We start from the raw sequence: 12,496 nt of genomic DNA, 5'->3' as shown, positions 1-12,496 counted from the left end.
ACACAGTCTACAAATAAACCTCTCTGCCACCCACCAGCTACAACAACAATAAGGAATAGGGAGGGTGGGTGGGAAAAGATCAACGTCTTGCTAGTGAAGCTACAATCAAACAGTGAACACGTACACCGGTTCTACTGGCATCTATCCTAGGCTATGGGTGTGTCTGCGGTAGCAATTAATCTAAGCAATTAATAGTTTGTATCTGCAGTTTATCGACGATGATAAACTTGTTGTTTTATTTATTGGAAGGTGCTACGTTACTTGTATTTTTCCTGCATGGTAAGTTCCTTTTCAGGGCCTTTTTAAACTTATCATTTCTAAAGGCGTGAACTAGAGGATTTAAACAGGAATTGATGATCAAGCAATACTGAGGAATATACTCGCTTATTGTTCTCCTGAGATAAATGCTCAACAGCATTTGATGTCTAAAATTAACGAATAACTTCCAGGCACCAAGCAAAAGAATTGGTACGAAAAAGAACACCAAGTTAGTCCCGACTAGGATGGCAATTCGCTTGGCTAGAGTAGACTCTCGCTGCACTCCCATTTGCTGACTGGATCGTTTGACAACCCTGTAAATGTGGATATACAATGGAATGGTAACCAGGTAAAGAGTTATTCCAGTGGCGCCCAAAGCAATGCTATAACGGGTCTCTATCGGGAAGTTACTGTCGTAGACCATTGGTATACACAGAAAGTTGCGCCGGTAAATCTTAAAGTAATGTGCCGTAGACATCATAAACACTGCAACGACCCAGTTAAAAGCAATCGCCAGGGAAGCTAACCTGGGTGTCATGCGAATACCAGGGGTCATGCTGAAAACTATACAAAGGTATCGCTCAAGAGTGAGTGCGACAGAGGTTATGGAATTTGTGCATTGTCCAAGCACCCAGAGAGATCCAACTTTGGGACAAAGACTGGCTGAAATGTCTTCTAAGGCCTCGCGGTGACTGCTCACTACGACAGACGCCATTAAAGCTGAAAACACACAAATCAAGGTATCTCCCAGGGCTAAATTGCCTACAAGTACCATGGAAATATTATTTCTTAAGGTTTTAGTTAACATGATGTTAAGAACAACAACCACATTCAGGCAGCCTCCGAGTATTCCAAACAGTACTTGCAGTGACATGACGCGTTGGTTGGTAGGCCAACAAGGGTAGGACTTTGTGAAATTAGCTTCTTGTTGAAAAATGCAAGCCGTCCAACTCTTGCACTCGCTGACGACGAAGCGGTACCGTGCAAGCAACGCAAGATAATTGCTAAACGTGTTATAATATCTAGTGCACGTGATAGAACTGGTATAATTGTAAAGTGAATTGTTAAATATCTTGATTTCGTCCTCGCTAACGTTTTTAATGAGCCAACAGTCCAAGCATTTTGCAGCCCAGGACACATTCCTTATCTCCTTTAGTCTTGGTAATTCTAAAAGATATTTTTCTTCTGGCCTCCAACCCAATGTTCCCTTGCACATCAATGATCATCAAAGATGGCAGTTGCAGTGATGCACCGTGGGCATTCCATATTTGGATCTTGTTGCCTGTCAGGTTCCTGCAAAGAAAACAGAAAAAAAAAAAACATTTCATAAACCGTATTTATGAGGCCTGCAGTTGCTGTGACACAGTACTGCCTTAACATGCTGACAACAAGTACACAACACATAATCTGTCAATAAACACTAACAACTCGTATTACTTACAGTGTTTGCAAAGAATGTAGGCCGCTAAAAGCGTCTTTGTGAATCACCTGAATGTTGTTATACGTTAGTGACCTTTCGAGATAAATCGTACGTGTAATACATCATTATTTCAGTCAAACGTTACCTTATTATAGGAAATTAACGTGTCATGAAATTAACGCGATTTTCAAACATTTTTGTTAGCGTTATTTCCGCACCGTTAATTAAGTGGAGCGTCAATTTCCATGACGTTAATTTCCATTATTTTGGCCCCAATTTTTCGTTACAGTCCAGACGTTCTTGATTCCAAGGAAAAAGCATTATTTTATCTGCCACCATCATTGATACTGCGAAGAACGCTCAAAGTGGAAAAAGTACCGCGAACATTGCTTTCGTTTAAGATTAAACGCCTACAAATGTTGAAATAAACTTGTTTCTGTTGTGTACGTCGCGTTAATTTTTTTTCATTTTGACGTGTTACCCCCTCCTTCGCGTTAATTTCCTTTATTGGGAAGTAATTTTTCCTTCAATTCGCGTTAATTTAAGTCGCGTTAATTTCAAATACCTTAATTAACACAAGCGTTAATTTCCTATAATAAGGTAGTTCTTTAAATGACCATGGTTGATGATACAATGTACGTACCAGAATATCACGCGTGAAACGTCGTGAAACTTTTACAGAAGCTTAATAGCAATAATAATTTTTAGCCAGCTGCGGGCAGCCTCTGGGGTCTTAGGAAACAGACGGCGAGGAAACCGTGGCCTGTACTGTTGAGCAAAGGGAAATGCCACTGGCTGCAAGGGGAGAAACTAACCAATCGCACGTGTATTGGCACTGGTCGCTTGTTCTTTCTCCTCGATTTCTGATTGCCTCATTGCGTTACCGGCGTTGCTATGATTGGCCAGATGTCATGCATCACTTTGAATTTGGTTTTACGGTAGTCTATGGCTTCCATAATCCGTGACCACAATTATAATTAATCGGTAGCTATAGAGTGTACCCTCGCTCTATCAAATCACCTAACAGTATTGCTTTGTTCAACCCGTTAAAAACACTCCCCAACCTATCTAATCGGAGAAGCTGTCCTAGCAACAGAAAACGAAGTATACAAGAAAACAAGCTACCTTTCAAAGTCATCATAAAGAAAACACTTAAAATGAAAGCTTACAGTTTAACCAAGGTCTTGAGGCCTGCAAAACTGTTTGGCAGTAGTTTTCCCAGCTGGTTTTGAGACATTTCTCTGAAATGCATTAAAGAAAACACGAAAACATAAATAGGTACCTCAATTCCCAACTTTGAAGAATATATATATATATTAGAAAGGAACAGTAATAAACTCCAGGTAACTTAAAAAGAAGACCAAACGTCTATTATGCGAGCAGTTACTTTTGCTTCAAGACATACGAATTGTGTTAAAATTGAAACTATATATCTTAACTTACAAGTAAAAGAGACCTGAGAAGTTTTGAAAGGCATTTTGTTTGATCACCGTTATCTTATTGTTGGAAAGATCCCTGAAAAACAAAAGAAAACAATGATTGCAAGAAAACATCACTTTTTACATCACTGTGTAAATATGATACAATAAGTGCTATTTCTGCAATGCGCGGAATGAAATGTTAACTTGTTTCCTTTATTGTTAAGTTCATTCTGAGTAGTTTTTTTTCCCTCCCCCCCCTTTGCCTATTTTAGTTAATTTATGTTATGCTGTAATTTATTTTCTATTTAATTTGGCAAAATAAAATGGTTGTTGTTGTCATTACCAGGTATATAACAGAAGTCTGTTTGGTATAATCATTCCATTGGTCTACGATATTAGTATGTAATACTTAGCTAGACTAGGCTATGTTTTCAGTATAACGTTATAACTTACAACAAGTTGACATCCAAAGGAGTGTTAAAAGACTGTGATATATTTTCCAAGTCACTCATTCTGCATACTGCTGTTATGTTCTCTTCATCTCGAGAGCAGGTACATCTGGTATCGGTACAAACTCTGCTTTCTCCAATCTTGTTCTCCGCAAAGATGACAAGGAATAACACGAGAAGAGTTGACTGAAAGGTTTGGCTCATCTAAAAAAGAAGTCAAAAAATTCATTGCATGCACGATAGCACCAAGGGAAAATAGCGTTTCTTTACAACAAAACTTTGAGCTTTTCATTGCGGGTTCTAAATGCCGGCTCATCCCCTTAATCGGTGCTGGTCTTTTACAGATACATCCCCGCTTCTACAATGTCCTTCCCAACAATACACTACGAGGACATAAGTCAGGCTTAATCACAGAGCTCTTGATCTACAGTGAAAGGTGTTCAACATTTACCCACAGCACTGCGCCTCCCCTTAGTGCAAGAGTATAGTGTAACTGCCTGTTAAATTTCCAGCAAGCTTTGCGTTAGGTTAATACTGAGAAAGATAGCGTATTTTTGAATTTTTGAATGTATTGTTTTTAATGTCATCAAGTTAACAAGCGCATGCATGTAAATGGGTTGGTGGAAAAAATGAGCATGATTTAGCCGACAGTATACAAACAAGTGAAAACGGAAGAAAAGCAACCAAACCAGCAAATAAACCTAAACAAACAAACTTATGAAACAACAAACAAACAAAACAACAACCAAACACGAAATAAAAAAAGGGCGTTTATACCACGAAAGAAAAACTCGCAAAAGTTTTCCCCATTGTTATGAAATATTGTTTACAACTTTTTACTCGCGTTGATCCTTGATGATAACTTTTCAATTTTTTTTTTCGCAATAATTATTGTCGCTCCATGTGGCATAACCTTGGCTTATCTGCTTGCACCTCAAAGTGCCTCGCATTCAAAACTTAGAATTTTGTGGTACTGGCGACTCGTCATGTATTACATATCTAACTTTCATTTAACCTATAAAGTTAAAGAGTACAAAGACATAAATTAAACAGTTTTAACAAAACCAAACATAATTTAAACAATTTAACTAAAACAAAGTTTGCGACAAATTTGAAAGGAATAGGTCATGCAGGCTGTAAAATACAATATGCTTATTTCCTAATATCAAGCGTAATTTTTTTTTTTTCAAAAAAAAAAACGTGGACTTAAAGTTAAGAAAAGTTCATCGTGTTCATTCCATTCATTGCAGCTAGTACTTCTGTGATCTTCCAGCATGATAAATACTGCGTGCATGAGAGATTCATACATCCATTAAAGCTGATTTCCAGTCCGTACTGCGCAGACTCGGGGTTTGTTTTCGTTTTTGTTTTGAATTCGTTGAAACGTTACACTTCGGTGACAGCATACATGTCCGCCATTACAGTTCGTTTCGTTCAAGAATTTCCGATGAGGTGAAACGTCGGTTTGAAATAGCGTCAAGGTTCTTCTACTCGTTACTATTTGTTCTGCAGGGATATCTGGCGTTAATAATGAAGAAAAAGGTAAGTTTGTCGCGGAATTTTAGTTTTGCTTGTAAACATTTCCTTCGTGTGAGGCTCACATAAACATTGCAGCCGAGATTGAGCAGTACGGACTGGAATTCATCTTTAATATTACAATTGACGCTGTAAATGAGCTGTAATCAGAGCTCTTACTTTTGCCAAATAAAACCTAGTTTAATTGGAGATCTAAAAGAAAACGTACACTTATGTTACCTTGCGTGTTTAGCTGTGGGTTTAACTGTCACAACGACGATGCGATTTGAAAGATAAGTGACTGTGCGAGAACCTGATAAAGTGAACATCCAACAGCAGCATATATAACTCAGGAAACATAATAACAACTAATTTAACTAATTGAAAATGAGCTACAATGGATAAAATTTGTTTCTTTACAAATGTGCCCATAACATTATGAAATCCAGCTGGTGATAAGATCACAATACAATAACATCCAACAGTAAGAAATATAACGTTCGGAAACATTATAAGAGCTAATTCAACTAATTTAAAATGACCCACAATACAATTAATTTGTTTCTTTACAAATTCGACCAAAACATTATGAAATGCAGCCGCCTTGTTCTGTGAGCCCAGGGTAGAAAACAATATAATATATAATTCATTTTAGTGAAAGCTTTCACCCTTAAAATCTCTGGTAATTATAACATCGAACCGTGAAGGCAGATATTAGTTAATGGCCTACCGTATTGCTATTTTTAAACGTAAAAGTCGCTCCGGAGGTCGGACTGACCTTAGGTGCCCATAGAACTGCTTCTAATTTGCAGGTAATTATTGTGATTTGTTTCAAATCCGTCAAGCTCGAATATTACTATGAGGTTTTTAGAGAAAAGCTTTCACCGATAAAGAGAAATTAATTTCTGCACAGTCAGATATCAATTCTCAATTTTTTTTTTTTTTAAATTTTTGGAAATTTAAGGTGGTTCTGAAACTGTTACGGAAATGTTTTTTTTTTTTTAACTTTGCAATTATCAATAATAAAAATGGGGGTCATCCGACTAGATTTTGAGTTATAAGTGCTTAAAGGGGAAATTAAGGGTGTTTTAAATAGGTTATACTGTTGCTATCGTAACCAGTGACGTCATGAGAATGACCACAGCTTGTTCAGAGATGACTGGACATTTGTTTATTACCATTTTTGTAGCAGCAACTGTTTAAAATTGGTAGTACTGACATATCAAAGTATAAGAGCTAAAAAGCGCTGTAAACCGTCTTGAGCCTCCTTAAATTTTGGACACGTTCCTACCACTATAATATATCACGCTAGAGCATCAGCAGTCTCAAAATTGGCACTCCATTTCTGGCAACCATTTTGAACTACCACGTACTTTTATGATTGACAAGGTCACGTGACCGTGTTCTGCAAAGGACCTATTATCCTTCATGTCCAAGCTCATTTCCATAGCCCTTGCACCCGGTCATAATACTTCTTTTTCTATTCAGATTCGTTGGTTGGCCTCCCAAATTGGTGGAAATACATTCCTTTGATTCTCGTTTACAGTATAGATCCAGCACTGTGGTAAAAGTTGATCAGAATATTAATCGTTATTGCGCGCGAGACTCCACAAAGTAAGACTGGAAACTTCATTACATGCAGAGATACTTAAGGGAAGTTCCTAAAACTTTGGGTATTGTAAATACCGTATCGATGTAATTAACTAAAAATGTCATTTAATGTTTTTATTTTTCATCTGAATTGCGATCATCTTTATATAACGCGCAGTTAAAATGAAAAATGTTGCACATTACATTAAGCATATTTTATTATTCCAATCGGATGTGGCGGAGATCTGCCAGCACGAATGTTAAACGTTAACAACTTTGAATTTTCCTTTAACTAAAATTTACATTTAAATTTATTTAAGCATCGCACTTTATTGGATTTAGTTACTTTGAGGTCAGTGTTGATGGTTTTCCAGTAACTTGGTCTATGACGTGTTAGTTATAATAACGTTATAACAGTCCAAATGCCATTACACTAACTTGGCCGCGATTTATTACATTTAAGGCCGGTTATTACCGAGAGGTATTCTACTACTGTTAATAAATATTCAAACTAATAAAACAATGTTACATCGATTGATTCTAATAGTTTCCTGTATGATGTAGTTTTGCTACTTGTCTTTAACCAAAGCCCTACATTTCACGTTTATACTATACACAATAACTGGGAAAATTCTCACGCGTCTTTTGTCGAGAGCTATGGTCAAATAAGAGTAAATACCATGAAAAAAACGTAACCTGTAGCGCAACGCAAGGGAAAATTCGGAAAACTTAAGAGGAAATCCGCCAGGACTTCGAGTAGTTATTGGACAAAATTATGTACCAAAACTATTTACACCTGATTGGAAGCTTTTGTGTTACTGCTTCAAATATCTTATCGAAAGAAATCTTTTCTAACAACACCAAACATCGAAAACAAATTTCGAAGTTCCACTGAATTCCCATGAATCGCTTAAAAGATGTGAGCTTTTGCCCATAGCTTGTGAACTTTGAATATCATTTTCTCAGACTCTGATAAGAAATTGTTGTACCAGAATTATTTCCACCTTATTGCAAACTTTTTTGTTACTGCTTTAAATATCTTATCAAAAGAAATCTTTTCTAACAACACCAAACATTGAAAACAAATTTCGAAGTTCCGCTGAATTCCACTGAATTGCTTAAGACGAATTTACAAATTGCTACACGTGAAATTTTGCCTATAGCTTGTGAACTTTGAAATTCGTTTTCTCAGACTCTGATAAGAAATTGTTGTTGGTGTTATCACGGATAATTACTTACATCTTTACCTTTTATTAAGGGTAGGAAATAACGCAATAGGATTCAAATTATTCTGGTACTTGATTTTTGTCCAACTTTGATAAATATTACTCGACTTCCTAGTGGATTCCGTTTTAATAATTTTTTGCAACTTTTCCAAAAACAAAAACAACAATCAAAAACAAAAAGTCAGTAGTATAGGCAAACTTGTCCCTTTCGTTCCTAGCCCTGTACTAAGTCGATATTTGGTTCCTTCGTCAGTTACCGTGACTTCCCGCGCTCCTCAATCCACGCTTGTCTCTAATCTTTCTCAGCCCAAAAACACATAAAAAGCGAGCAGGTATGAGTCGATCTGTTCAATTCTCAAACAGGACCCATTCCAATGCATCAGAAAAGTAAGGTTGCTTAACCGTTCCGGTTCTTGAGTCAAGCCCGTTTCTGTATCGAGTTTCGGTCCTCTGTTTAACTCCGTTCTTTAAAATTTGATTTCGCTTGTGGTCTGACGTCTCATGAAAACATGTTTTAGGAACAACCAGCGACAGGACTGCGGTTTATCGACGAGGATAAACTTAATGTTTTATTGAGTGAAAGGTGCTATGTTACTTGTATTGTATTTTTTCTGCATGGTAGTTTCCTTTTCAAAGCGTTTTTAAACTTATCATTTCTAAAGACATGCACCAATGGATTTAAACAGGAATTAATGATCAAACAATACTGGGGAATCCACTCGCCTATTATTCTCCTGAAATAAATGGTCAACAGCATTTGATGTCTATTATTTATAAATAACTTCCACACGCCAAGCAGAAGAATAGGTGTGAAAAAGAACACCAAGTTAGTACCGACTAGGATGGCAATTCGCTTGGCTAGAGTAGACTTTCGCTGCACTCCCATTTGCTGACTAGATCTTTTGACAACCCTGTAAATGTGAAGATACAATGGAATAGTCACCAGGTAAAGAGTTATGCCGGTAGAGCCCAGAGCAATGCTATAACGGGTCTCTATGGGGAAGTTACTGTCGTAGACCATAGGCACACACAGGAAGTTGCGCCGGTAAATCTTGAAGTAATGTGCGACAGACATCATCGAGACTGCAAGACCCAGTTAAAAGCAATCGCCAGGGAAGCTAACCTGGGTGTCATGCGGATGTCAGGCTTCATGCTGAAAACTATACAAAGATATCGCTCAAGAGTGAGGAACACAGAGGTAATGAAAGCTGTGCATTGTCCAAGCACCCAGAGAGATCCAACTTTGGGACAAAGGCTGGCTGAAGAGTTGGACAAGTCCTTGCGTTGACTGCTCACTACGACAGACGCCATTACAGTTGAAAACACACAAATCAAGGTATCTCCCAGGGCTAAATTACTTACAAGTACCATGGAAACGTTTTTTCTTAATGATCTGGTCATCAAAATGTTAAAGACAACAATCAAATTCAGGCAGCCTCCGAGTATTCCTAACAGCACTTGCAGTGACATGACTTGTTGGTTGGTAGGCCAACAAGGGTAGGACGTGGTAACATTGGTCTCTTTCCGATTCAAGCAGTCATATAAACTTCTGCACTCTCTGAGAAGGAAGCGGTGCCGTGCGAGCGACGCAAGGTAATCACTGAACGTGTGATAATATTTGATGCATGTAACAGGACTGATCCAATTGAAAAGTGGATTTTTGAATTGATTGATTTCGTTCTCGCTAACGGTTTTAATAAGCCAACAGTCCCAGCACTCCTAAGCCCAGGACACATTCCTTATTTCCTTTAGTCTTGGTAATTCTAAAAGATATTTTTCTTCAGGTCTCCATCCCATGTTCCCTTGGACATCAATGATCATGAAAGATGGAAGGTGCAGTGAGGCACCGTGGGCATTCCATTTTTGGAGACTGTTGCCTGTCAGGTTCCTGCCAGGTAAACGAAAAACAGTTCCAAAACCTTGTGAGGCCAGTTTTCGGGACACCAGGCAACAGTTACACGATAAACAATAACGCTAACACCTATTATTACTTACAGTGTTTGCAGAGAATGAAGACCGCTAAATGCGTCCTTGTGAATCACCTGAATGTTGTTATACGTCAGCGACCTTTCAAGAAAAATCGTGTAATAATATATCATTATTTCAGTCATACGTTAAATACAGTTTACGTCCCCCATATCAGACGTGAAACGTCGTGAAACGTTTAACAGAAGCTTTAAAACAACACTATTTTTTGGTCAGCCTCAGGCAGCCTTACGTTGGGGCCTTAGGAGCCTGCCGGCGAGGAAAAGGTGGCCTGCTCCAATGTAAAATCTTAAATTCCACTTCGTCTAAGCAAAGAAGAATACCACTGGCCGAAAGGGAAAAAACTATCAGGCAACTTTATTTGAACGTAATCATAAGTGTTTGAACCAATCAAACATGTCTTGGCTCTGGCCACATGTTCTTTCTTCGACTTCTGATTGGCTCACTCTGTTAACGACGTTGCTATGATTGGCTAGATGTCATTCTTTGATTTTGGTTTTTCGGCAGTCTGTGGCTTCCATAACCCTTGAACACATCATTTTAACAAATTGGTAGCTATAGAGTGAACCCCGCTCTATGTAATCACCTATTGCTTTGTTCAACCCATTAAAGACACTTCATCGCAGAAGCTAGCCAAGCCGCAAAACACGAAATGCTTGATAGTCATGTAAGGTATACAAAACATCATAAAGCAAAACCATTGAACTGGAAACTTACAATTTTAGCAGGTTCTTGAGGCCTACAAAACTGTTTGGCAGTAATTCTACCAGCTGGTTTTGAGACATTTCTCTGCATGGGTGCATGACATGAAAAATGTAAACATACATATTACTAAATCAATATATATCTTAAAAAGAAACACTATTACTCCAGGAATACTTAAACATTAGGCCAAACTTCTGTTATTCCGGGCAGTTACCTTTGCTTCAAGACGAAAGAAACTGTGTTATAATTAAATTTCCTTACTTACAAGTAGGAGAGTCCTGAGAAGTTTTGAAAGGCATTTTGCCGGTTTGATTACCGTTATCTTATTGTTGGATAGATCCCTGAAAACAAAAGAAAATATTTATAAGAAAACATTATTTTTCTACATAACCGTGTATGCAATACGTGTAAGTAATCCTGGAACGCGCAGTCTGTAATATAAAGTTGTCTAATTTTTTGCTAAGTTCATTGCCAGGCATATAACGGAAGTCTGTATGTGGCTGCCCCCGAACGTCAGTCGCACTTGTTCGTCCGCGAGGAGTTTCGATAAACAAAAATTAACACCGTTGTTATTCGCAGGAACCACTTTATTCCCGAGTTAACAACTTAGTACGCCTAGCCAAGGCGGATGGCTCAAGGATTACATGGATTTAACTTCAACTACACGAATCACACTTGTGATACGAAAACATGGCGACTAGCAAGGTTACTTAGCAACATGGGCGGTCACCAAGGCGAATTGGTGACCTCCGCTGACCTAACTACTGTAAAGCTGTAGTAACACTGTATATTATAATTATTTCACTGGTGTAGGATTTTAGTGTGCAATACCGTAGCTAGACTAGACTATGTTTTCAGTATAACGTACAACAAGTTAACATCCGCAGGAGTGTTAAAAGACTGTGATATATTTCCCAAGTCACTCATTCTGCAAACTGCTGTGATGTTTTCTTCATCTCCAGAGCAGGTACATCTGGTATCTGTACAAACTCTGCTTTCTCCGATCTTGTTCCCCGCAAAGATGACAAGGAATAACACGAGAAGACTTGACTGAAAGGTTTGAATCATCTAAAAAAGTGGAGAAAGTTCATTGCATGATACCATCACGTGAGGTGATTGTGATTCTTTATGTTAATGAGCCTTACAGCTTTTCATTGCGTGTCCTAACGGCTGGTTGCAATTGATCCCCTGAATGATGTTCTAGTTCACTGACACATTCCCGTAACTACAGTGTACTTCCCAAGAATCGAATACGCCACTAGCACATTATTGGTCAGGCTTAAACATGGAGCTCCCTTGACCTAGAGGGAAAGGTGTCTAACATTCACCCTCGCCACTGCGCTCCCCCTTAGTGCAAGAGCATGGCAAACGTTGTAGTACAATCGCCTGTATAATTTTCAAGCACGCTTTGTTTTCGGCTCATATTGAGAAGGTTAGAGTATTCTGAATCTTCTAAATTTCATTGAGTTTATACATGCATGTTAATGAGTTTTTTGACAAGAACGGAAGTAAAGCAAGCAAACAAACAAGAACGGAAGTAAAGCAAGCGAACAAACAAGAACGGAAGTAAAGCAGGCAAACAAACAAATGAAACAACAGCTAAACAAATAAAATGAAAAAAGGCGTGTTTACTTCGAATGTAACACTCGTAGAAATTTTTCCCGTTGTTATTAAAGGAGCTACGTCACGGGGATTTCGCAGATTTTTGGGCAAAACCGTTCTGAAATTAGTGGTAGGTATTTTTGAAAATTTAAAGCAAGACATAATCTTAATTTTTGGATCGAAATCAAGCTACTGGCTATAAATTACAATTTTTTTTTTACGAAAAAGCGTGGAAACACTTTGAAAAGTGAAGCCTTAACTGATTTTAATTTTCAAGTTGCATCCATTTTCATCCAAACCATCCGCAGTCAAAGACGCTCGTTA

At 38.1% G+C, this 12,496-nt stretch overlaps 2 protein-coding genes and 1 pseudogene across 3 annotated transcripts; all 3 read right to left on the bottom strand.

The window, feature by feature from the left end:
- Nucleotides 1-21: 21 nt before the first annotated feature.
- Nucleotides 22-5,928, bottom strand: LOC144661923 (uncharacterized). The gene is made up of 6 exons (XM_078522638.1): nt 5,304-5,928; nt 3,553-3,752; nt 3,122-3,193; nt 2,848-2,919; nt 1,700-1,771; nt 22-1,551 (listed from the first exon to the last, which is right to left on the bottom strand). The coding sequence occupies exons 2-6, from the start codon at nt 3,750-3,752 to the stop codon at nt 1,356-1,358; spliced, it is 612 nt and encodes a 203-aa protein (XP_078378764.1). The 5' UTR covers nt 5,304-5,928; the 3' UTR covers nt 22-1,355.
- On the bottom strand, nt 236-1,132 carry LOC144646137 (follicle-stimulating hormone receptor-like). The gene has a single exon (XM_078505667.1). The coding sequence runs from the start codon at nt 1,130-1,132 to the stop codon at nt 236-238; it is 897 nt and encodes a 298-aa protein (XP_078361793.1).
- Nucleotides 5,929-8,290: 2,362 nt separating the features above from the next.
- On the bottom strand, nt 8,291-10,668 carry LOC144644212 (follicle-stimulating hormone receptor-like; annotated as a pseudogene). The gene is made up of 3 exons (XR_013569069.1): nt 10,583-10,668; nt 9,875-9,946; nt 8,291-9,767 (listed from the first exon to the last, which is right to left on the bottom strand). The product of XR_013569069.1 is annotated as a follicle-stimulating hormone receptor-like (transcript).
- Nucleotides 10,669-12,496: the final 1,828 nt, after the last annotated feature.

The sequence above is a fragment of the Oculina patagonica genome, chromosome 1 (assembly GCF_052425735.1).
Source record: "Oculina patagonica isolate OP01 chromosome 1, crgOcupat, whole genome shotgun sequence".
NCBI classification, from domain to species: Eukaryota; Metazoa; Cnidaria; class Anthozoa; order Scleractinia; family Oculinidae; genus Oculina; species Oculina patagonica.
This window is presented reverse-complemented; position numbering and strand designations above follow the sequence as displayed.

Bases quoted from the DNA above. Each gene is read 5' to 3' on its own strand.
- LOC144646137 (XM_078505667.1), bottom strand. From the start codon at position 1,132: ATGTCACTGCAAGTACTGTTTGGAATACTCGGAGGCTGCCTGAATGTG.
- LOC144661923 (XM_078522638.1), bottom strand. From the start codon at position 3,752: ATGAGCCAAACCTTTCAGTCAACTCTTCTCGTGTTATTCCTTGTCATC. The intron at 3,194-3,552 runs GTAAGTTATAAC...TTTGTTTTTCAG, and splicing joins CCTTTGGATGTCAACTTGTT to GGATCTTTCCAACAATAAGA. The intron at 2,920-3,121 runs GTAAGTTAAGAT...AATGCATTTCAG, and splicing joins TTCTCAGGTCTCTTTTACTT to AGAAATGTCTCAAAACCAGC.